General features: G+C 39.3%; 1 protein-coding gene across 2 annotated transcripts in view; it reads left to right on the forward strand.

Moving 5' to 3' along the window:
• The window catches only part of PRDM16 (PR/SET domain 16), a 436,087-nt gene that overhangs the window by 372,697 nt on the left and 37,721 nt on the right, over positions 1 to 25,669 (forward strand). The window contains exons 5-7 of one of the 2 annotated variants that reach the window (XM_074934108.1): positions 11,051 to 11,137; positions 12,419 to 12,521; positions 20,697 to 20,895. In XM_074934108.1, coding sequence (XP_074790209.1) covers positions 11,051 to 11,137; positions 12,419 to 12,521; positions 20,697 to 20,895 — 389 coding nt within the window. The remainder of the gene's footprint in view (positions 1 to 11,050; positions 11,138 to 12,418; positions 12,522 to 20,696; positions 20,896 to 25,669) is intronic. The other variant, XM_074934109.1, reaches the window with a different exon arrangement.

Genomic DNA, 25,669 nt, shown 5'->3' on the forward strand with positions numbered 1-25,669 from the left:
TATGCTATTTAAAAGTTTGTCCATAAGGTTGCACAATGTAGGACAACATGGAAATGGTCGGGAAATGAGGCTGGAGCCATTTCGTTTTCAAGACGTCATGTTTCCAGTTTCCATAGCTGCAGTTTTCTTTTGTTTATTTTTATCCTTCTCTGGCACTTGGAGAGCGTTGGTAATCGAGCCCTCACAGGGATGTTATCTCTTCTTTGTGTGAGACTCAAGAAAATGACACATTTTTCTTTTTACTTTTTCTGCAAATGCTGCAAGAGAAACCTAATTACAATCAGCAGATTATCTCCAGGTTTTTTTGGAATCCAAGACAGAGGTTTATATACTCCAATCCAGAGTCACGATAGGTGTTTGTGCCCATAATTTAACAAGATTTGTAGAACACCAGCACTTTGGCTGACTCCAAGTGGCTGAGTGGGATGTCCATTCAGCAGGTCTGATCTTTTTGAGGGCACTGGAATGGTTGGGAATCTCCTGGCCCACACGCCTCTTTTCTAGTAGGGGAAAACTGCAAAGCATTGACAGCAAGCATGAAACCTGAATTCTTGTGATTAAAAAATAGATGAATGAATGGAGATCGATGCTGGTATTTCATCGCAGTTCGAACAGTAGAAAGTGCATGCTGTACATTGACAGTGATGGATAGAAAGTCTGCTCCCAAGCTGTGAAATAAGTTTTTGTCTCTATTTAAGTGGGAGGGGGAAATGGTTTCGGGGACTGTTGAGAGAGGACTAGAAACATAATAGGTATGTTGTGGAGATGTCTGTAGCACGCTCTCCTGGGGGAGGAGATGTTACAAGGAATTAGTACGATTTTTATAATGATATTCCCAAAGGCTGAGTCATCTTGCCTTCTAGACAGATGACAAAGTCTTGCGAGGATTAATTATCTAGTTTTTGTAAAGCACTTGGAAAATTAAAAAATCGAAATGGGTACACGAGGAACAATTAGATCTGGGGATTTATAAGACCTCAAATTGAGTAAAGTTCAGGTCCATGGTGTTGATTCAGGCGTATCTCAATGAGAAGTGCAATACTAATAATATTCCTACCTAGTATTGTCGATAGGCATTTGGAGACATAAAAGGATGAACCGTGAGGGAGAATATATTTCTAACATGCATGTTACTAAGGAGGACATTACAAGAGACTCTTCAGTAGAAATGGAAGCCAAAATATTGCTCTGAGTCTGACATAGAGATGGGCACGCCCATTCATATAAAATGAGAATTGACTTTTCACTTTTCACACAACGTTTGACCCAGTCCAAAATCCAAACTTAGTGAAGTTTGAAATATTTCCATCAACTTTTTCTCATTCATATTTTAACATGCTCCTACAGAGCTTGACTTTGGAGATGAGTGGCAATGGGAAAGCCAAAATACTGCAATATTTGTAGCCTGATTCCTAGACCAACATGGTCTGGATGAGCTTTTGGATAAAAGCATCCAAACTTTGGGTTGTTTATCTAAAATAGACTCCTGATTGCTGTGATGCCCATCCACTACTCATCACGAACCCTCTTGAAACAAGAACCCTTATAACCAAGAGCCTTACATTTGTCATCAGCTCCATGCCTTACATCAAAAGCTGCTCTATGAATTTTGTAGCACATGGAGCTGAATTCCATATCTCAGTTTCAGAGAGTGACAGGATAAATATCATAGAAGCCATTCCATTTCCCCTTACCTATTACCTAGACCTTTACAGCCCTTCATTCTGTGCAGATTATACAGGTCTCCAAGCAGGCTACAAATGGTCTGATTTCCTTTTAGTGCATTCCACAGATTATTTGAGCTCAGCCTATTACATTAATTCATATCTTTGGGACTCCCAATAGATTCAGCAGCTCCAGTGCATTGGATACACAGTCTAATACCTTCTCGCACCGCCTTATACCTTACTAGCCTTGTCTCCAGGTAGTTCTGTTCACTCCCTGCCTTAAAAAATGTAGTTTCACCCAACTGTCTATTCAAGCAACTCTACTTGTGTAATACCTGCTGTTACCAAAAAGGTCCTTTACCAGGAATTTGAAAAAGCCATTTCCAGTTTCTGAAATAACCAGTGTAGCCACTGTAATAAATACAAACAACCAAGAGCGGTTGTTGGAGTGGGATGAGGACTTCCATGGTCGGGCTTCTTGCAAAGATATTTTAGACTAAATAAAAGAGAGTAGAAATATGCCAATTTGATGTTAATGTACTTTTTTTTTTCTGTTTGAAATATTAACCTTTAGACTACTGGCCTTTTCTAAGCATGCCAGATTAATGGTTTGATTGAGAGCAATGTGTATATATTTTGCCAACAGCTAGAGGGCTAAATGATTATTTGTATCACATTTGATTTTAAGACCAATTAATTGCATCTCTTTTCCTTCATCTGGAGCTTCTTGGTTGTGCATAGTTTCAATTTATGTAGCCGTCTGATTAGAAAGAACTGCTGTATTGCACTCACACCAGACCTGCTTTCTCTACCTTCTGTTACATTCTAGCCATTTCCTGTGTATTTGCTTTATTATAAATTCACTAAAACATACATCAAAAAAGGTGGCAAAATGGTTATTCAAGAAGAGGGAAATAAAAAGTCCCCAGAATGTAACTAGATGGTAGGCATTTCAAAGTGTTTTCTCCCTCCAGCCTCTTTCCTGAAGCAATGAAGACTTTTAGGTCAGACCAGCTGGTAGGAATAAAAAGATCCAGTGTACAAAGTGCAGCAGACAATGGTGATTGATAACCAGAAGTCCCAGACACTTATGTGAAAAAATCATAGGCATAACAACATCGAGGTCAGGATGTACTTTTTCTCAAGCAGCTCATTATGACAATCTGTGGGCAGCAATAGGTCTTACAATATTTGGGATAATCAGCAGTTCATTGAAATCCTTGTAGGCTTTATTATCATTATTATCATCACTTTTAACATTTACATGGGGGAAATACCAGTAAGAGTGTCCATGCTGGATTAATATTATTACTTTCCCCCCTTCCCGTTCTCCACACCATCTTAAAAACAAAATGCAAACACAATTTTCTTTTCTTGGAAAAATTCAAACTATTGCCATTATCTAGGTGTGACTCTGTTTTGCATAATCGCTAGTGGATAGTCTGGTCTGAAGAGTTTCTGTACATACAGATAGGCCTAGGATTTGCACCTGAAGTTGCTTTAATGTTAGGGGGGGGGAAACAGGAATATGAAATGAAGAAGTAACAGAAAAGAAAAAAATAACAAACCTACCTCTCAGGGCTGAAGTATCAATCTCAGTTAATGTGAAAATATCTATAAGCCAATTCCTGCTCCCACTGAATTGAACGGGAGTAGGGTCAAATCATTGCAACTAGCCAAAGTTGTCTTTTGGATGAGAAGAAAATGTTATATTTTGAATTTTAGCCAATTTAAGGTTCCTAGTCACTGTACACTCACTAGACACCAAAATGCAGGTTTAGGAATTTCTAATCCTACCCATCAGAACCATTAGGGTACTGAGCAAAATAATGAAGACACACTCTAGACTTCCAAGTGCATTTTAAATTACATTGTGGCTAGTTAAAGCCTCTATAGTTAGACCCTCATTTATACTGATGTGGAAAATCATATTTCGCTCTTCACTCTGCCTGACACTTATTAGAATTCAGTGTAAATAAAATAATAATTAACATTCAGATAAGGTTTGATCTTGCAATACTTATGCCCATGGGTAATTAATGCTGCTCGCATGCATGGACTCACATGCATATATGTTTGTAGGGTTGGGGCCATAGTGGTTTACTGGCATTAATCCTCCCAGTTATCAGGTGTTATACATTTATCATATCAGATTATCAGTGCTGTGGTCACACTTCTTCCTTATGCACTATAAACTGTGAATAATTCTCTGGGGTGTGATTCTGCAAGGTCCTGAGCACCATCAGTATCCATCTCATAAGAATTTAGGTGGCTCAGAACTTACTAGGCTCAAGCCCTAAAACATCAAGCAGAATGCGACTTTTCAAGTGAATGAACATTTTCAATTTCTGCCTAACAAACAAGTGAATGTTAATTTCTTGGGTACAGCCTGGTGCACATTCTGTCTACAAATGGGGACTCAGGCTAGATGGAGAAAGGTTCAACCACACCCATTCAGTAGGCATGCAAAGATTAATCTTTTTTATTTAAACATATAAAGAAAACAAAAGCTCTGTAATAAAAGATTACCCACAAAATAACTAAACATCATGGTGCTGATGAAAGCCAGGGCAAGCTTTTAATCAAAACCATTTGCTGTCCAGACAAAAATAAGACATGTTTTCATTGGGACGTGGTCCTTTTCACTCTTATTTGTGCATACATCGGACTGAGCTCTGATCTCATCGACACCCATGTGAAGCAGGAACAGCTTCAATAATGCCAAGAGAATTATTCTGGGTTTACAGACACGTGACTAAGAGCAGCATGTGGATTGCTGAACATTTTCTTTACTTCTTCTAAAGGAAATTGTTGCTCTTCTTCAGAGACACTAGTTGTAACATTTTATCCTCCAGTCCCATTTTAAAACCAATTCTCCAAATATAAATTGTAGCATGATGGTTTTGAAGCTAGTTCTTACTGGGCCAATATACATCCAAGCAAAAGCAAAATACACCATCCCAGTCCTGAAGTACTTACCCAATACTGACTCAGGGAAAACCACACTGGAGTGGTGTAATTTACATACATCTGACTGCATCTTTAGATCAACAGCACTTAGAAATACTTTTAGTGTTGGTCACATAATTTCTAATATAACTAACTACATGAAAGAGAGAAAAAAACTACAGCAGTAATTCTCCGTTTAAATTGTCTCAAACTGTGTACATCACTTCTGTTTCACGCTGATGCAATTAGTGGGTGCGCTTTTTGATCTTGGGCTGAACACTGCAGCTGTTTTCTCAGTTCTGTGATGTATGCCTTTCTTAAAAGTAGAAAAATGCCACCACGCTGAAGCTTAAGTAAATAGCAGCCATCACTCATGCAACAGGTAAACAATGCTGTTTCTAATGAAAGATACTTGAATAACGAGGTAGTGCTCAGACGTACTTTGTTCACTCCACGTTTCATCTTTGTCTATTGCATGGATATTGAAAACAGTTAGACAATTACCACATTGTTTTTAAATGTCTGTCTGTTTCACGAATACTCTTTTCATAGAAAATATGTACAGTCTTTGACTACACTGTGATGTAGTGTTAATGAGATGGGACTTAGAATTCTGCATAATCAGTGATTGTACTAAATGATTTTTAATATGCTGCAAAATGTTGTATGCTACTCAGAGTGAGGTTCCCCCTAGATATCCCCAACACCAGGCTATCATCCTTAAAAACAGCTTGAGAAACACAGTTTTTAAGAGGAAAAAATAAAAGGACATCATAAAAGTGCCTGGTCCAAAAGCCCATTGAAGTCACTGGGAGTCTTTCCTTTGTGCTGTGGTTCGGGCCCCAATAGAACATAAATTTGTCTCTTTTTATTAATAAGCCATATCTAGCCAGAGTGAGAAATCCTTAGGAAAATCAAGAAGTGCAAACAGGAGTGTAACATTTTCAAGTCTCTGGGAGAGCATTGCTCTAAAACTATATTTTTGTATTTTCTTCTCATGCTAAATATCATTAGCTGGCCATTAATATTTGTTTGGTGTTTAAAATTTTAATGGTGACATCTTCTGATGTAAGAAAAATGAAAAAGAAAATTAATAGGACTTTGATGAAAGTACAGAATATCAATTATTTCAAAAATATGATCTTTTATGTACTATTTAATGGGATATGTTTCAGTTCATAGCAAACAAAAGGGAAAGAGTTTTAAACACAGCAGTAGTTTTAATTAATTCAGAATTTCAGTAGCACAATTGCAAGATGAAGTTAATTATTATAAGGAAGAATATGATAAAATGAATGTGACTCCTGCAGATTCTAGCTTTTTTCAGAGTAATTAATTGATCTTGTATTTTTACATTTCTTGATTGTTACTGTTTACGTCAGCTGCTTTTTGTTTTTGTAAACATATGGAAGGGAGCAAACATGATAATGATGATATATTGAATTAGATTTAATGTGATTATTACGTTGATTATTACAATTTTGAAGATATGGGGTGAAATCCTGGCCCCAATGAAAGAAATGAGAGTGTAAGTATTGAATTCACTGTGGCCTGGATTTCACTCATGATCTTAGACCATCTGCTGTTTATATCTATGTACAAAACAGAGTGTCTGTGGACTAGATATTCCTGAAGATTTTGCTCTATTTGTCAGTACTGGGTTGGTTTTGGATTATTGGCTCAGAGAGGTATACTCATTAATAGGTATATTGGATTTCAGAATTTTTCTTGGTTCACTGACATAGATGTGAGTAAGTGGCACTAAATTATCAATTTTGTACCTACTGGGACTAACCCTAAGGTCTTTCCTCTGATAATTCTTACTCTGGCAAAACTTCCATTGAGCTCACTGGGAGTCTTGACTGTATAATGACTGATCTGAAAACTGAGCAAGATGTTCAGTATGTGGCTCATCATGTCTGTTGCATGAGACAGGACAGAAATAAGCATTATGTGAAAATGAAGAAGAGTCTTTTCTGAAAAAAGTAACACTCCGTATCAACTGTAGTTTTTCTTTGGAGTCTATCCAGAATGCAAATAATTGTGGTTTGTGTATAATGATTAAGCATATTCTCCCAGGGGTATGTTCGCCTCTCAACATTATATATTTTTTAAAAATAAGGATGTGTGGCCTGGCTATAGAGCCTTTAGTTCGAGGATCTCAGAGCACTTTACAACGAGAGGCCCTGATCTGCAAGTAGCTCTGCATAGGCTGACCCTCTGAGCCCGCACACCGTCCCATTGACTTGGAGGATCAGAGCTATTGTAGATCTGGGAAGCAGTTAGTCTCAATCCAAGCAGTGAAATTTTGTTGAGAAGTTTGCAATGATTCAAAACAAGCTAAATCTGGAAAATGCAAGAATGGGATACTAGTCCATTTCAGATGGATTTCATTTTTCCCCTTTGCTATTTGATATCATGTCCATGTTACTGATAAAAATTCCAAGTTAAAGAACAGAACTTAAAACAGCTTTTGTGTTAGGACTCATTGGTCTGCTGGGACTGTAATATTAATTCTTGAATTAATCTCTGGCTGAAGTTATAGGACTTTTAAAATAAAGGAGCACAAATAGAGACAATTGGGGAAATCAGATAAATTGTCTTAAATGTATTTAGCAATAATGGAAATTGTTTTTTATTTTTGCCTGCCATGATTTATTCTGTATTAGTTGATCTTCATAATCGGGATTTTTCTTGCAATTAAAATAACAATTTTTTGAATCTCAGGCCTTTTAATGAAGAAAGAGCTGTGAAAATAAAACCCTCCGACTGTTTGAAACTTAGACTGCTGGCTGTATAACCCAAACTTCCTTTTCCTTTGATTTGCAGCAATGTTGTAGTCTCTATTACATGCATAATGTAGGGAGGGTCTCCAGAGAGAACAGTCCTCACTGATAAGATTAGGGGGAGTGTCTCAGACTTGAGTTTAGATAATCAAGAAAGGATCACTAAAGAAATCCCTCTGTATGAGAGATGCACAGAATGATGATGCAGTAGTCAGGATGGTCCTTCAGTGCATGAGCTATCACAAGGCCTGAAATACCAGCTGTCTCTCTTTAAGTATAGAGGATGGCTTTTGTCACCAGCTCCACTGATACTGGGGTACCTTACTGGAAAGCTTTAAACTTAACTCAAGTCACTGAATTGATGCACCTTACCCAGAGAAAACAGGTTAGACAATTAATTTCTTATTTCTTTTTTAACTTCTTGCCTATACTGGACTCTTTTTCTTTTCATGTTATTGTTGGCACTTTTGTTTTCATTCAGTTCCTTGTTTTGATATGCTTAGTGTCTTGAAACTGATCATAATGTTTAAGGAAAAGGAGTACTTGTGGCACCTTAGAGACGAACCAATTTATTTGAGCATAAGCTTTCGTGAGCTGCAGCATTCGATGAAGTGAGCTGTAGCTCACGAAAGCTTATGCTCAAATAAATTTGTTCGTCTCCAAGGTGCCACAAGTCCTCTTTTTCTTTTTGAGAATACAGACTAACACGGCTGCTACTCTGAAACCCATAATGTTTAAGGTAATCGTGTTAAACAGTATTTAGGTCTTTTATTTCCAAGTTCAGTTGATGGTAGATTTAGGAATATGCATGCAAAATTGGTAGAAGGAGGTTGGGATGAGATGGCCTTAAAACAACTGTTAAATGAAAAGCAGTGAGAGTTGCTATGCAAGGCAGGGGTGAAGAGAGAGTGCCTGTAGCTTTTGGTATTTATTTACAAGCTTTTATTTTAGTTGGTAAAGGCTGCCCCCTAATGGGACAACTCAGAAGACATAATAATGCACCCCCCACAACTCAACTACGAGGTGTGCTGTTGAAAGAACATCAGTGCTGTTAAAGTCACTAAAAATAAGAAAAGTAATGGCCTGCTCTTTCTCCCTTATGTTTAGGCCAGCCAAATATATTTTTCAACAAAAACATATATAAAGTTAATTGAATAATCAAAATGTATTGAATCGAAGCTATATCCCTGAATGCTATTTATTACTGCAGATAATGTGTGAGGATATCTTACTGAATAGTAAGGGCTGACAAGTGATTAAAAAAATGAATTGTGCTGTTAAAACAATGATAGAATACCATTTATTTAAATATTTTGGATGTTTTTCTACATTTTCAAATATATTGATTTCCATTACAACACGGACTACAAAGTGTACAGTGCTCGCTGTGTATTATTGTTTTTATTTCAAATATTTGCACTGTAAAAAACAAAAGAAATAGTATTTTTCAGTTCACCTAATACAAGTACTGTAGTGCAGTCTCTTTATCATGAAAGTTGAACTTACACATGTAGAATTATGTGCAAAAAATAACTGCATTCAAAAATAAAACAATGTAACACTTTAGAGTCTACAAATCCACTCAGTCCTACTTCAGCCAATCCCTCAGCAAAACATTGTTTTGTTTCTGAGTGCAGTTGGAACAAAAAACCCCTACATTTGTAAGTTAGACTTTCACAAGAAAGAGATTGTACTACAGTACTTGTATAAGGTGAATTGAAAAATACTATTTCTTTTGTTTATCATTTTTACAGTGTAAATATTTGTAATAAAAAATAATATAAAGTGAGCACTGTACACTTTGTATTCTGTGTTGTATTAGAAATCAATGTATTTGAAAATATAGAAAAACACCTGAAAATATTTAATAATTTTCAATTGGTATTCTATTGATTAACAGTGTGATTAATCGCAATTAATTTGTTTTAATTGCAATTAATTTTTTGAGTTAATCATGTGAGTTAACTGCGATTAATCGACAGCCCTAGTAATGATAAACTAAAAGTTATGTACTTAGTAAATACATTTTTCCAGTTTATTCTCTTTCTTTAACAGGATAAAAATATGAATCACAGTGTAAGTTGATATCTGATGCTGACACATTGGGCCAATTCTTTTCTCAGACAAAACTTTCTCTTTGCTTCAGGAGAACCAGGTCCTGAATGTGTAATGTAACATGGTTATATTTCAATGCAGTTCTTAGATTGTATCAAGTTAAACTGACAAGCAAACAGAAAAGAGGAACAACAGACAAGGATAAGCAAGATATTATTTCCCCCTAAATGTAATTACTCCCAGGATCACACCCCTGCATAAACTCCTCCACCATATACGTTATTAATAAATAATCTCATACTTGAGAGAGTTAAGTGGCATATGGTAAACTACCATGTCTGTTTCAGAGGGGTAGCCATGTTAGTCTGTACCAGTAAAACCAATGAGGAGTCCTTGTGGCACCTTAGAGACTAACACATTTATTTGGGCATAAGCTTTCGTGGGCTAGAACCCACTTCATCAGATGCATGGGAATGGGCCATATCCACCCGAATTGAATTGGCCTTGTTAGCACTGACCCCCCCCCCCAACTTGGTAAGGCAACTTCTATCTTTTCATGTGCTGTATAATTATACCTACTTACTGTATTTTCCACTCCATGCATCTGATGAAGTGGGTTATATCCCACGAAAGCTTATGCCCAAATAAATTTGTTAGTCTCTAAGGTACCACAAGGACTCCTTGTTGTTTTTACCATGTCTGTGTTCATCTGTAATGTGGAATATTAATTAATTTATGTACCTGAGATTTTTTGATATCACTAAGGATTCAGTCTGGAAAAAAACCTCAGATGAGTAACAGTATTCAACTTTACCCCACTGAACTCAGTGAGAGTCTTTATGGGAGTAAAAATAGTAATTTATGTAAGTTTTGGCATGATCCGATCCTGAAACAATGAAGGCCCAACTCATTTGAGGTACTGAGCTCTCATTGACTTCAGCTGGGGTTGCAGATGCTCAGAACTCCTGGGAATTTGGTCATTCTTGTGTGTTGTAGTGTCTGTACGGAGAAATGAAAGAGACTTTGTGAATAAATATTCATCCTAGGGATATTGATCAGTACACACCATTAGACTTACAGGAATTCTGTATGTTCGTTTCCTACTGAAACAGTGGGTTAGCAGAGATTGAGTTATTATTGTTACTAAATCAGTGAACTATGAAAATGCTGAATAAAATCTAGCTTATACTCAGAAAAGGAAATTGCATGGGAGGTGGGGGAAGGAGACTTATCATTGATTAACTTGAAAAAAGAAAATGCTTATGAGCCTGTTATGTAAAACATCATGGTATTTATTCACCCTTACTAAAAGGATTGCCAGTGCTAACAAAACCTTGCAATTGACTTTTAAGGTTAATAGCTAATAGCCATTGAATTCTCAGGGATTGCTATTAGAACACAGCAATGTCCAGCAAACTCTTTGGAAAATTGGAAACCTTCTTGACCACACATCCAAGGTTCAGAACTTCTTGAACCTTTTCTCCTGGCATATTCCCTTTCTCCTTTGCCAAGGACCCCAGCTCAACCCCCACTATTAGCTTCCTTCTAACACTCCCCTTTCTGTGCTTTATTCTTTGCTGCTTCTTTCATTAGGTGACCCCCCAGACTTTGATTATTGGGGGTCCACCCTCCCTCGGTCAACTCGCTCCTAAAAACTCTTTCCTGCGTTGCCCACAAGAAGTAAGTGTGTGTGTGTGTGTGTGTAAAATACAATTAATTAATTAAAATAAATAAATGCAATGGAACCTCAGGCACACATACCAAAAGTAACAATGTGATCTTTTTACTGTAACCTTCACCCTTCCTCACCTCGTTGTTTGTTACTCTCAGTTATTGCGTCACATCGAATGAAACTGATGGGAATCTGCATGGGTGCAGATGTCTGCCCAGATGTAATAATCTGCAGAAGGAGGGCCATAGACTGTCAGCTTATAAATTCATGCTTTTCTTACTTGTCCTGTAAAGACTCTAACACACTTTTGGATACTGCATAATAAATAATAGTGCACACAACATAGTGTACTTAATAAACAGTACCTGCCATGTGTTGATGCACACGTATTGCTTACATCATTATAGTCTTTTGTCTCTTGGATTCAATGAATGTTCATCTTGTATAAATAAAACAAGTGCTATTCCCCTCTAATAAATGTATCCCTAGGTTTCTGTTCAGGTTTATGCCTAATCCAGAAGTGGTCAAAGCTCACATCAGTGCAGGAGAGCTCTGTAAGTTCTTTCAGACCATTTGAGCCCTGCGTTATGCAGTTTAAGTGGAGGCTTAAGTAGTGTACAGGACTGTTTGTGGGCTCTGCCCTTGAATGAATGCCTTCTATGTTCCCCTGATGATGCTTCAGTTCAGCAAGACCGATACCTAAGAGGTGCAGTATTGTACTCGCCAAATTCCAAAATGTTTGGCCTATAGAGTACCAAGTTTGGCTGACAATATTTTGAATAGGGACAGAATGGTATAAGGGATTTGTGAAGAGATACAGCATCTTTAAGGGCCAAATACTCAGATAGTGTACATTGGTGTAGTTCCATTGACTTCTGGGGAGCTACGCTAATTTAGATCAGCTGAAGAACCGGACCTCTGAGCACCAGCCTGACTCTGGTCTTGACAGGCAGGGACCAAAACTAGTTCTCTGTCAATGTTGTTTTCCATTTACATTAACAAATATCAGTTCAGTAACCTTATGGGGTTGGGGGGGAGGAAGTTTTTTGTGTAATCTGGATAAGAGAGGCTCTTACTGTAAATACTACTTTATCATTCAAACCGCATGAAACTCTGACACACGTAGAGTATAAATAAAGGCAGAGAAATAGCTCTCAGTAGCAATTATCAAACAAATCGAGTGACAGCCTCCCCTCTTAGCCAGAATCATTTGAGTTATTGCATAAAATTATAAAATGTTGCTTTGCACATTTAACGTGTCTGTCTCCTTTTTGTTTTTCTATCCCCAGATCTATTATAAAGTTATTAAAGAAATTGAGCCAGGAGAAGAACTGCTGGTGTATATGAAGGAAGGTGCCTATTCTCTTGGGAACATGCCACCTAGTCTGGAAGGTGAGGCTCTTATTGTTCGATACCCCCAGTTGGGAGGTGCAGAGAGGTGCTAACAAAAGCACATCTTGTAAGAAGTTAAGCCTGTTGCCTGTTCTCTTATGTAACTGCAGCCTGTTCGGATGTTTTACAGTGAGACCTTTTCTCACTGGTTAGCTTGGTTGTCTTAGTCAGTGAAGTCTGAGCAAAACCCTTTTTTAACTGAAACCCAGGCCCAGCTACACGAATATATAATGTTAAGGAATGTTGTGGTTTTGAATACTGTAGGTGGGTACAGGTGATCGTGGTGGTTTGTTCGCAGTAAAACTGAGCCAAACCATTATGAGGCTTGCAAACCAGGCTGTGTCTTTGGATCACATGGCAAATGTGCCCAGGGCAAAGTTGGAACAGCCATTGTGCTGTTATAATGCGGATGGCTCCACAACATCAGCTGACATTCAGCTGAACAGTTAGAGCAGAGGTGGGCAAACTTTTTGGCCTGAGGGCCACATCGGGGTGCGAAACTGTATGGAGGGCCGGGTAGGGAAGGCTGTGCGTCCCCAAACAGTCTGGCCCCCACTCCCTCCCTCTTCCCACCCCCTGACTGTCCCCCTCAGAACCCCCGACCAATCCAACCCCCCCTGCTCCTTGTCCCCTGACTGCCCCCTCCTGGGACCCCCTGCCCCAAACTGCCTCCCCCCAGGATCCCACCCCCTATCCAACTCCCCATCCACCCCGACCCCTATCCACACCCCTGCCCCCGACAGGCTCCCTGGGACTCCCACGCCGTATCCGACCCCCTTCCCCCCCCCCTGTTCCCTGACACCTGACAGCCCCAGAACCTCCACCCCAACCAACTGCCCCCTGCTCCCTGTCCCCTGCCCCCCCCCGGGACCCCCTGCCCCTAACCACTCCTGTTCACTGACTGCTCCCCTGGGACTCCCTACCCAGCCCCCCCACCGCCGCGCGCACCGCCCCCGCCCCCTTACCATGCTGCTCAGAGCAGAAGGAGCTCACAGCCCCGCTGTCCACGCGGAGGCGGAGCTGCAGGGCAGGGGAAACAGCGGGGGAAGGGCCAGGGGTGAGCCTCCTGGGCCAGGAGCTCAGGGGCCGGGCAGGACGGGCCCGCGGGCCGGATGTGACCCATGGGCTGTAGTTTGCCCACCTCTGAGTTAGAGTGACAAGCTGCATGAATTGATCACAAATAAAGTTAATATCTTTATTGCTATGTTGCCCGGCAATGTGTGTCTTTCTTGGCAGCATATTGGAATGGCAGGTCAAGGTGCCTGGCACAAATGGGTGAGTAAATTGCTTAGAGGTATCTTGCACTGTGCATTGAGCAGAGCTAGGGGCTAAGCATTTTTATCTCACTCTTACATTAGCATAATCATTTCCCCCTAAATACATTAATACTAATTATTAAAGTTCGGTAACCACATAGGACATCTAAAGAACCATTATGCTTTCGCGGACGAGTGGGTGTTTCATAATAGATACAGCAAGGAACTGTGAGTGAGGACTCCTGGGTTCTGTTTCTGACTATGCCATGCACTCACTATGTGAAATTAAAGGTAACTTGCAAAGGGAAAAAACTGAGCTTATGTCCTTCCCCCTCTCCACCTTCCCCTTTTTATGATGATTAAAGATGGACTGAAATGATTTTTCCAAATCAAAGGGAGAGTGAAGAGGGGTTTCTGCTTGTATTTCATTAGAAACAGAGGTCTTATCTCCAGGGGAACACTCTGTGACTATTGGAGAACTGGTGATATGATGATATCGTGAAAACAAAGAGTGAAAATGGAGCAGCTTTTGAAAGGGGAAGGGAAATAGATTATTTACAACTTGGGCTTTGGTTTTAGAAGAATTTTTAAAAACTGGCTATTTATATAGGTGGCAAGAATATCAACGTTCTTTTTCTGAAGTCGCTGGTGCTAGACCATCGTCAGAGACAGGATACCTGGCCAGCTGGGCCTTTGGTCTGACCCAGTCTGACAGTTCCAAAGCTCCTATGTTTTGTTTTGTTTTATTAATACTTATTTAACACAGTAATCAACAGTTTGGTAAGAGGATGTGTTCATTAAAGATTCAGTATCCCCCCTCCTTTCACCTAAAGTGACAGAGCTCACAATACAAGGGCTCTGAGGCACGGAAGTGGTCTCTCCACAAAAACAGGGAAGACCAGACATGCTATTTCTGGTATTGCTAAAGTAAAAACCTAAACCACCAAAAAGTAATTTGAAAATATAATCTTGTAAGCCTCCTTTAAAGAATCAAAAAAGAGCACAGCCCACCTCTTTAAAAAATCCTTTGTAAGTCACATGTGTAACACTGAAACTAAAGCTACTGTAGGTGTGCTAAGAACTAATATATTTTAATGTGCTCTTTGTTTGGCTCTAATTTGGTGACTATGAAAGTTAAAGACTAATATAAGAGGGGGGTTGAATGATCTCCAGTGAACAATTAGCTGAATTTAGTCCATCCTTTCTGTTTACACATTGACTGTGGGAATGGTTCATGATAGGTGCAAACTTGGTCATTATTATTTGATGACTGATTTATACAAATCTATTTCATCCTATGGATTGCTCATGAGCTATTTGCCTATTCCTTTACCTAATCTATATTTGAAAACTAAGGTATTTTGGTTGGACATTCTGGTCACATGCTGGGTTTTGTTCCCTAACTGGTAGATTAATTTAACTCCTCGTTTCAGAATTCTAATGAAAATATTTAGGATTATAAATGTTAACTCCACTTTCTGTGAATATTCTGCAATATTTTTTGATATTTGCTGTTTCATTGAGTGGTCCTACCAAAAACCTCTTTTGCTAAGGGTATTCTGAAAAAATGAATGAAAAAAGAGTCCAAACACAAAATGATACAAATTAACTGAAGCATTCAGGTTCATGTTTCTGAATAATTTTTTTCAGTATTCTCTCAGAAATACTAATGCTGTTTTTGAGAGCAAGACAGAGATATGAGTAGTTGCTTCCTCAAAATAATTGCATAAAAACTACATGTAGCCTTGACCATTTGTGTAAAAAAAAAAGGGGGGGGGCACAAAATCAGGAAGAAAACTCAAGCTGTTTTGTTTAATGTAGGATGATCTGTTTTGCTTCAGAGATATCATTTTTGTTTGTAATTGACATTTATTTGAACAAGCAAAAATACCTCGTTCCCTATAATACGCCATTGTTGTCATTATATAACATTTATCTGCCTCCTCCCAATAATGTGTCATGCTTTTGCCAGCTAACTGCTTTCAAACTGTAATAGCCCAACAGCCAATATTTGTCTTTTTAATACTTTTTCACCTTCAGTAATGATTTCCTCCCCCTGTCCCACTCCCTCCCTCCCCCAGTTTAAACTCTGAATTGCACAAGAAAGAAAATGCAAAAATGTTCCACACAAAGATAATTATCATAAAAATCTTTTATCCAAACCCCAGTCGAATGCAGTAGACCCCTTATCACTGCAGGAATTTTGAGTAGGGCTCTTGAACTCCTTTGAGACTTGAGTCTGGTAGATTAGCATGTAGATGCCACATAATTGTGTTCCCCTTGGTTTCTCTGAAAGCTATTAGGCACTGATTTATTTTCCTGTTACATTCCTGCTTTGTCCTGCGTGTTACTGATGGAACTTAAGATAGATGCATGTAACCACAGACTTGACAAACAAGACATTGAGCACTGGCAACAATTTGTTGTTGTTGGATTTTTCTTTTTCTTTTTGCTGAGATACTGAAGTAGGAACCTGTTGTTGAAGGGCACAGTTTTTATGTATTGTGCTTAAAGGGGAAAAAAAACCCTTAATGAACCCAAATACCATCAACTGGAGGTAGAGGGGTGATCTAGTGATAAAGGCACAGCTCTGGGAGTCAGGAGATCTGAGTTTAGTTCTGAGCTTCCTCTGTGACTTGGGATCCACTCCTACAAGATACTGAGACTAGCCTTTATCTGTGTTGCAGTTTCTTTCCCTGTAGCAATACACAAGGGTCTTGTGAGCTGAACTTGCTAATGTTTGTAACTATTTGTTTGCATGAAAATTAAGAACTCCAAATGCAAGAAGAGTATCTATTATGTGTCATTTTGGGGTGTTCAGTTAATCTATGTGCCAATCAATTTCTTCCCTCTAGAAATGTTTGACAGAGCTTATTTCTAAGGTTCCTAAGAATCGGATAGTAATTACAACTAGTGAGGACATTTTGAGGGTGTGGCTACCACAATCTCGGTCATCTTCGTGTCTCTCTCATATGTTTTGTTTTCTCAGTGTTCCACAGGAAGAAAATCCATTTCTCTTCATATTGTCCATCCTCCATGATCATGAAAAAGCTGTTGCTCTTGACAAGGGAAGAAGAAAGTTCTCATGAGTTTGCTCAAAATAGATACTTTTTTTTCCCCAAAAGATTTGAAGCATAAAGACCTTTATCTGCACAGTATTTGTTGCACAAAAAGGGTACACAAAGCAAAACCAAAAAAATGGAGGTGGCTGAACTGAGTGAACTAGTCAAGCCACGTGGGGCCTTGTTTTTTCTGTCATTACTTAACAGAAGCCTTATTGGACCAGTATTCAGCTGGTATCAATAGAGCTAGGCCAGTTTGTGGCAACTGAGAGTTGGCCAATCATGCACAACTTGCAGTGATTCTGACAATGGGCAAGACAGGAGCAATGTGGGAGGCAGAATTAGCCAAATAAGAAGAGTTACCAGCTGTAACAAATGTGTTTCATAGATATGTGAATTATAATCTCTTTAGCTGTGCATCAAAGCAAAAGATGTGTTACTCTCCTTAATGGTAGCAGGGATTCTAAAGTAGTATGTGTAGTGTTGTGATGTAGTGTGTGTGCGTATGTGTGTACGTGTGTTACTTACCTATATCTAGCTATCTAATGAAATATTCTCCCTTGAGAACAGGTGCCCTGGTGTTCCTGCTAAATCTGCCTATATCCATCTGCACGTTTCATACCTAGAAACTGGTTCAGGGAAAATAAGAGCCAACCAAAATCACCACCTAAATCTTGAAGGCTTTTTGAAGTTTGAGGACATTCTTTGTTAAATTGTCTTGGTGAAGAAAAAAAAAACCCATTCACCTCCACATTTCCTAGTTTGGGGTAAAAGATGAAGCACCAAAATGCATTGAGACGTGGGATATTTTTGTCCTGTGTGGAATTAGGATGCACTGAGAATTTCATAAGAGATCAGGCTTTCCTGGGATTTCCTAACCAGGGAAGTTTAAAATAAAAAAGTTCAGAGAAGCTATAGAGAAGCAGGTGAACTTTTGATTAATTCTCCAGACCAGAGCTTTCCCCAGCTCACTAACTATTCAAGAAAGAAAGAAAGAGTAGATCAAAGTAGATGATCTTGTTGCCAGAACAGTTCAAGATAACCAAGGGACCTCTATAGAGGAAGATCCTGTTATCATGCAGGTGGGAGGAGGGAGGGACTAGACAACTCAAACTGGTCCTGTATCATCACCTGATTCTCTGGAGTGCAAAGACAGAACAAAAATGGAGGCATTTTTGCCAGCAACAACAGCACTTTGCAGTACAACTTGCAATGTGAATTCGATGTTGAGATATAGGCACAGCATGGAATAATCATCTGCTGCAGGATGCAGTGAGATCAAGATTTAATTAATATATGACAGAAGTGGAGTGTCTTGGTGAGGTGGCCCCATCAGCCTGTGCTGTTGACCGCATTGAGGTGGCTGCAAAACAAGGTGTGCAGGCTGATCCTTGCAATATTGTAGCAACAGGCCCATCTGTCTGTCCCAGCACCTCCGGATGTATTATGCCTTGGACAAGGATAAGGAAAGGCTGTTCAGGTCGTGCACCAATCCTGCTGCCCAGCTCAGCTCTGTCCCAGAAGAGGCATAATTTAGCCAATAGATGTGTGCTGATGGTGTCTTAAATTTAGCCTGGAAACACCTTGTATCACATCATTCTGTCACATCACATAAAATGTGACAATGTCATTTGCCCATTCATGATTTTATTTTATAAGAAACAATTTCTTGAAAATAGAATAAACACAACAAGTGCTGCAGCTTACACTGCCTTGTCAACCTTCTGTTACATCTGGGTAGCTTCTCTTGCTTCTGTTTCCAGCTCTCCCTCCCTGGTGACACAAAACATGTCACTTACATATTGGCTCAGTTCTCAAGATTTCTAATAAACATAGTTTCTTCCCCTAAAACTAGAAAAAGGGGCCCAATCCAGCTTCAACTGAGGCCCAGGGCACTTTGGCCATTGATGTCAACAGTGGCAGAAGAATCAGACTCATATTCTATTATACATCTAAGCTACTTGAAAAGGGAGGGAAAAAAGGGAAATTTTCACCAATTTTCCCCCTTTTTTCAAAATTGGATCAAAAATTTTTGAATAAAAATTTCAGTTTAGAAAATGTTAATTTGCTTCTCTTTGTGTGCCCACCTCTCATCGTCTGTTCTTCTCATCTTCAGCAAGTCACTTCACTTCTCCATGTTTCATTTTCCTCCTGTGTCCAATGGGAATGGCACCACTGACCTCCCTCGCAGAGGTGCTGTGAGAGCAAATTGTTTAGTTAATATTTTAACATTATTTGATGTACAAAGTGCTGTGAGTGGTAAGTATTATTTATTGTTGATATTGTTTAGTTTCATTACATAGCACTAGGCAGTACTGAAAATTAGAGAGGAGAATTAATATTTTAATCACAAACAAGGAAGCACTAAAAGACCCTGGATCTGATTGTGACTTCACTTACGTTGGTGTAACTATATTGACTCCAGAAGTGGTCCTCCTGATTTACACCAAACACACTTTTGGGCCTTGTAAAACAAAGACTAGGTGATGATATTTGGTGCAAAAGTTTGTGCTGGTTAGCACATGTACCTTATCGCATGGAAATCAGATAAAAAGTTTGCTACACATCTTAGAAACACCAGTGCAGGGCAGACAGAGACTCATACACACAGAGAAGTCAGGGTATAGGAATGCTTCCCATCTTTTACCCGCTCATCTCCTTTCTTATACCACAGACGATCCAGGTCAGAGCTACCAATATTAGCCAAGATCATGAGATTCACTACCAGCTCTATCCCTTTAAAAATAATATTTTTATTATGCCTTTTGAGTTAATGAGTCTTGCTACAGGCTTTAAATTTGCCGTAAAGCTCTTGAAGTGCGAGAATGAAACTTGAATTGCAAAGACAACTTTCCGAAATAGAGTGGGGAGTGAGAAAGGGGAGGGAGGGAATCCAGCGTAAAGAGACTAAATGGTCATTCAAAAGCTTCTGTTTCAAGCTGACTGCTGGGTGGAGAAACCCGGATTGTCCCAACTCCCTCACAGAAGTCGTTCTCCTGGAAAATTTACAGCTCTGAGCTGATTGTTTGACTTGGCACTATGGTCAGGATGCTGCCTTGTAAACTTAATAATAGCTGCCCTCTTTTTAATTTGTTTGACCTTGACTACAATAATTTATTATGTGCATTAGGTCTTTTTTTAAAAAACAAAGAATTTGGCTCCTTTTTCTTCACTGCACGGTGCTCTGGTTTCGAACTCCTCCTGCTTCATAGTGCACTGTGGCTGCTACATAAGCTTAGAGGATTGGGGGGAAAGAGAATCCCTTGAAAAGTGTGTTCTCTAGGTTGCCTTAAAGCAGAGGAGCTTTTCCTAGCAGAAATATAATTATCATCTTTTTATAGGTTTATTTTTGAGACAAGAATCCTTCTGGTTTGCAAAGCTTTCCTCCCCGCCTCTTGGCAGGCCCATTGAAGGAAACAGCCACAAAGTTATTTGTATTTTAAAAACACTTAATGGCACAAATAAAAAAGACACCCAAAACCCAACACTGTGTAAATCCAGTAACTCCTGTAGGTATCAGCAAAAAAGTCTCTACTGAGCTGAGGACAAAAAGCAGACAGAGGAGTTCAAGCTGCTGCTGCTGGTGAAGACACTTTTCTGCAGCAAAGAGCATTCTAAAAGTCATGGTCTCTTCAGGTTGTATGACTTTTGTAATGACACCATTCGTGCTCGATACTAACTGCACCAGCCCAGTGTATGGATGTGCGTTCTGTACCTGCAGCATGCAAACATGCTATGCTCAGATTATGTGCAATGGATGCCATTTTATTTACAGGAGAAACAGCTGCTCAAAAGAATTCAAATTATTCGGGACTTTCTAATGCTGACGTTGAACTATTTTGTCTTCCTGTTTTCAGAAGAGCACACATTTCGTTGTGAGGACTGCGATGAGCTCTTCCAGTCGAAGCTGGACCTGCGGCGACACAAGAAATATGCCTGCAACTCTGTCAGCTCGCTGTATGAGACGCTGAATGAGGAGCTCAAACAGGAAGGGTTAGGCGACGGGCAGGTCTATGAGTGCAAAGACTGTGAGAGAATGTTCCCCAGTAAATACAGGTATTGCTGAGACAGCAGGAACGTACCTAGCTAGTGGGATGTGGAAAGCTAGAAGGAATTATCCAAACACAAAATAGTATTTGGAAGTGCATGAATCAAGGGGGAGCTGGAGGGCTCAGGGGTGGTATCTGATTGTGGCTTTTCAGCTGTAGGCCACCATTCTGAATATGGCTCCAACTAAGTGTTTTCAGAAGATCACTCGCAATCAGGCAGCTGGTTGGCAGCTCGTGTTGAGTGAGTTGTGGTCTCAATTCATGCCCTAGGGTCCACTGTCATGATCCATTGACTATTTTCACACTGCCTTAGAAAATCCATCCTGCTAGTCGGCTCTGATTGTTGGCCATCTCAGCAGCAGGCGTGGGGACTGAATTCCACCTCCCCCTTTTCAGGTCAAGACTGGTATGATTGTATTACCTCTCCCTCTATGCTAGTTCTGTGGACAAGCCGAAGTGATCAGTTCTGTCAACCCAGCATGAGGCCCATTTTAAAAAAGGATATCAATCGGGCCCCTTCCTTCACCATTGAAGTCAATGGGAAAAGGTTCTTTCCAATCAGTTCTGAAGTGAATGAGAAATAATTCATTGGAAAAAAAACTGAATGAAAAAACAGGGTATCTTCAATTTAGTATCTTCTCTTTAGTAGACATTAAAGTATGAGACAACATCTAGCCCTTTATTATGAATTTTACCAATATATACCAATCCTAGAAGTCTAAATAATAAGATGGGTGAACTAGAGTGCCTCATATTAAATGAGGGTATTGATATAATAGGCATCACAGAAACTTGGTGGAATGAAGATAATCAATGGGACACGGATTTAATACCAGGGTACAAAATATATCAGAAGGCAGAACAGGTCATGCTGGTGGGGGAGTGGCACTATATGTGAAAGAAAGCATAGAATCAAATGAAGTAAAAGTCTTAAATGAACGAAACTGTATCATAGAATCTCTATGGATAGTAATTTCATGCTCAAATAATTAGAATATAGCAGTAGGGATATATTACCAACCACCTGACCAGAATGGTGACAGTGACTGTGAAACGCTCAGGGAGATTAGAGAGGCTATTAAAATAAAAAACTCAGTTATAATGGGGGATTTAAACTATCCCCATATTGACTGGGTACATGTCACCTCAGAATGGGATGCAGAGATAAAGTTTCTTGGCACCTTAAATGACTGCTTCTTGGAACAGCTAGTCCTGGAACCCACAAAAGGAGAGGCAATCCTTGATTTAGTCCTAAGTGGAGCACAGGATCAGGTCCAAGAGGTGAATATAGCTGGACCGCTTGGTAATAGTGACCATAATATAATTAAATTTAACATCCCTGTGGCGGGGAAAACACCACAGCGGCCCAACACTGTAGCATGTAATTTGAGAAATGGGAACTACACAAAAATGAGGAAGTTAGTTAAACAGAAATTGAAAGGTACAGCACCAAAAGTCAAATCCCTGCAAGCTGCATAGAAACTTTTTAAAGACACCATAATAGAGGTTCAACTTAAATGTATACCCCAAATTAAAAAACATAGTAAGAGAACCAAAAAAGAGCCACCATGGCTAAACAACAAAGTAAGAGAAGCTGTGAGAGGCAAAAAGGCGTCCTTTAAAAAGTGGAAGTTAAACCCTAGTGAGGAAAATAGAAAGGCGCATAAACTCTGGCAAATGAAGTGTAAAAATATAATTAAGAAGGCCAAAAAAGAATTTGAAGAACAGCCAGCCAAAGACTCAAAAAGTAATAGCAAAAAAATTTTAAGTACATCAGAAGCAGTAAGCCTGCTAAACAACCAGTGGGGCCACTGGACAATTGAGATGCTAAAGGAGCACTCAGGGGTGATAAGGCCGTTGTGGAGAAACTAAATGAATTCTTTGCATCAGTCTTCACAGTTGAGGATGTGAGGGAGATTCCCAAACCTGAGACATACTTTTTAGGTGACAAATGTGAGGAACTGTCCCAGATTGAGGTGTCATTAGAGGACATTTTGGAACAAATTAAACAATAATAAGTCTCCAGGACCAGAAGGTATTCACCCAAGAGTTCTGAAGGAACTCCAAAGTGAAATTGCAGACTACAGACTAATTCTCGTCTGTAACCAATCATTTAAATCAGCTTCTGTACTAAATGACTGGAGAATAGCTAATGTGATGCCAATTTTTAAAAAGGGCTCCAGAGGTGACCCTGGCAATTACAGGCCGGTAAGCCTGACTTCAGTACCAGGCAAACTGGTTGACCCTATAGTAAAGAACACAATTGTCAGACACATAAATGAACATAATTTGTTGGGGAAGAGTCAACGTGGTTTTGTAAAGGGAAATCATGCCTCACCAATCTACTAGAATTCTTTGAGAGGGGTCAACAAGCAAGTGGACAAAGGGGATCCAGTGGATATAGTGTACTTAGATTTTCAGAAAGTCTTTGACAAGGTCCCTCACCAAAGGCTCTTAAGCAAAGTAAGCAGTCATGGGATAAGAGGGAAGGTCCTCTCATGAACTGGTAACTGGTTAAAAGATAGGAAACAAAGGGTAGGAATAAATGGTCAGTTTTCAGAATGGAGAGAGGTAAATAGTGGTGTCCTCCAGGGGTCTGTACTGGGACCGGTACTGTTCAACATGTTCATAAATAATCTGGAAAAAGGGGTAAACAGTGAGGTGGAAAAATTTGTAGTTGACACAAAACTACTCAAGATAGTTAAGTCCCAAGCAGACTGTGAAGAGCTATGAAAAGGATCTCACAAAACTGGGTGACTGGGCAACAAAATGGCAGATGAAATTCAAGGTTGATAAATGCAAAGTAATGCACATTGGAAAACATAATCCCAACTATACATATAAAATGATGGGGTCTAAATTAGCTGTTACCACTCAAGAAAGAGATCTTGGAGTCACTGTGAATAGTTCTCTGAAAACATCCACTCAATGTGCAGCGGCAGTCAAAAAAACGAACAGAATATTGGGAATCATTTAGAAAGGGATCTATCATAAGACAGAATATATCATACTGCCTCTATATAAATCCATGGTACGCCCACATCTTAAATACTGCATGCAGATGTGGTCGCCCCATCTCAAAAAAGATATATTGGAATTGGAAAAGGTTCAGAAAAGGGCAACAAGAATGATTAGGTGTATGGAATGGCTGCCATATGAAGAGAGATTAATAAGACTTGGACTTTTCAGCTGGGAAAAGAGACGACTAAGGGGGATATGACGGAGGTCTATAATATCATGACTGGTGTTGAGAAGGAAGTGTTATTTACTCCTTCTCATAATACAAGAACTAGTGGTCACCAAATGAAATCAATAGGCAGCAGGATTAAAACAACCAAAAGGAAGTATTTTTTCACACAACACACAGTCAACCTGTGGAACTCCTTGCCAGAGGATGTTGTGAAGGCCAAGGCTATAACAGGATTCAAAAAAGAACTAGATAAATTCATGGAGGATCGGTCCATCAATGGCTATTAGCAAAGATGGGCAGGGATGGAGTCCATAGTCTCTGTTTGCCAGAAGCTTGGAACGGGCGACAGGATGGATCACTTGATGATTACCTGTTCTGTTCATTCCCTCTGGGGCACCTGGCATTGACCGCTGTCGGAAGACAGGATACTGGGCTAGATGGACCTTTGTTCTGACCCAGTATGGCTGTTCTTATGTTCTTATGTACACTGAAGGTTTTAATGTAAATGTGTTAATTATGCCTATGTGTACATTAAACTCATCACCTTTTATGCTTAGGCTTTCAGTTACGATTTTCTTTTCCAAATATATAGTTCCATGCAGAGATTAAATTTAATGCCATTTCAGGAGGAAACTACCTATTCTTGTTTGGTCCCCAGTAAATCTGAACATTCCACTTTATTCCTAGAGAAGCCCTGCTAAGACAGCAGGATAAGTCCAGTCAGTATACCTAGTTTGCCTAATAATTTCTTGGAATTTAATATGGATCAAATCAAGAATATCACTAGAAAGCTGAAATTGAGCATTTAGGAGATGACTAAGTAAATAGATGTGCTAATCTCAATAGATATTTTCCTGTAAATATTGTATTTAGTTGTCCATGTTTTCTCTAAATAAAATCATAAATGGCAATTAACCACAGGAAAATAATACAACTTCATGGTGAACATAGTTTCTTTATCAGAATGGATGATTATTCTTCATGATTAACAGGAAGTCAATTTATTAGTGTCTTGTTCGTGAAGATTAACAATTAGAACTTGAAGGGAGAAGAGAGGATATCCCAGGGAGTAGTGAGATTTTAAACTGCTTTGGTTAGTCAGAAGTGGTTATCAGGCAGACGGAAATCTAGCCAAGCACTAGAGGTGTGCTGAAACAGCAACATACACAGTTTTCGTAACTTGTGAACCAGCAAATGCCAGCAGGTCATAGATATTTGAATTCAAGTCATTTTTCAGTCCCATGAGTTTTTTGGTTGGGAATTTCACAAGAAACTAAGGGAATTAGATACCGAACTCCTGGGTTCCTAACTTCCTAAAACTCCTTTTGAAATCCCAGCCATAGAGGCTAACCCTGAGAGGAACGGGTCTGTGGAATTTAATAGACTGACAGAACCTTTCTATTGGGTTTTTAAACCATCCCACAGAATTTAATATAAAATTGTATACCTCCTTTAAAATTCTATAGGGACAGTTTAATAAAACCTACCGAGACTATTTCATTTTCTGTTAAATTTCAGTGTGTCTTATAGTTCTATGGAATTTATCTATACGGCTGAGTATCTGCAACCCCCATTGATCTGTGCTTGAAGC

This window comes from Natator depressus, chromosome 18 (assembly GCF_965152275.1).
Source record: "Natator depressus isolate rNatDep1 chromosome 18, rNatDep2.hap1, whole genome shotgun sequence".
Taxonomy (NCBI): domain Eukaryota; kingdom Metazoa; phylum Chordata; order Testudines; family Cheloniidae; genus Natator; species Natator depressus.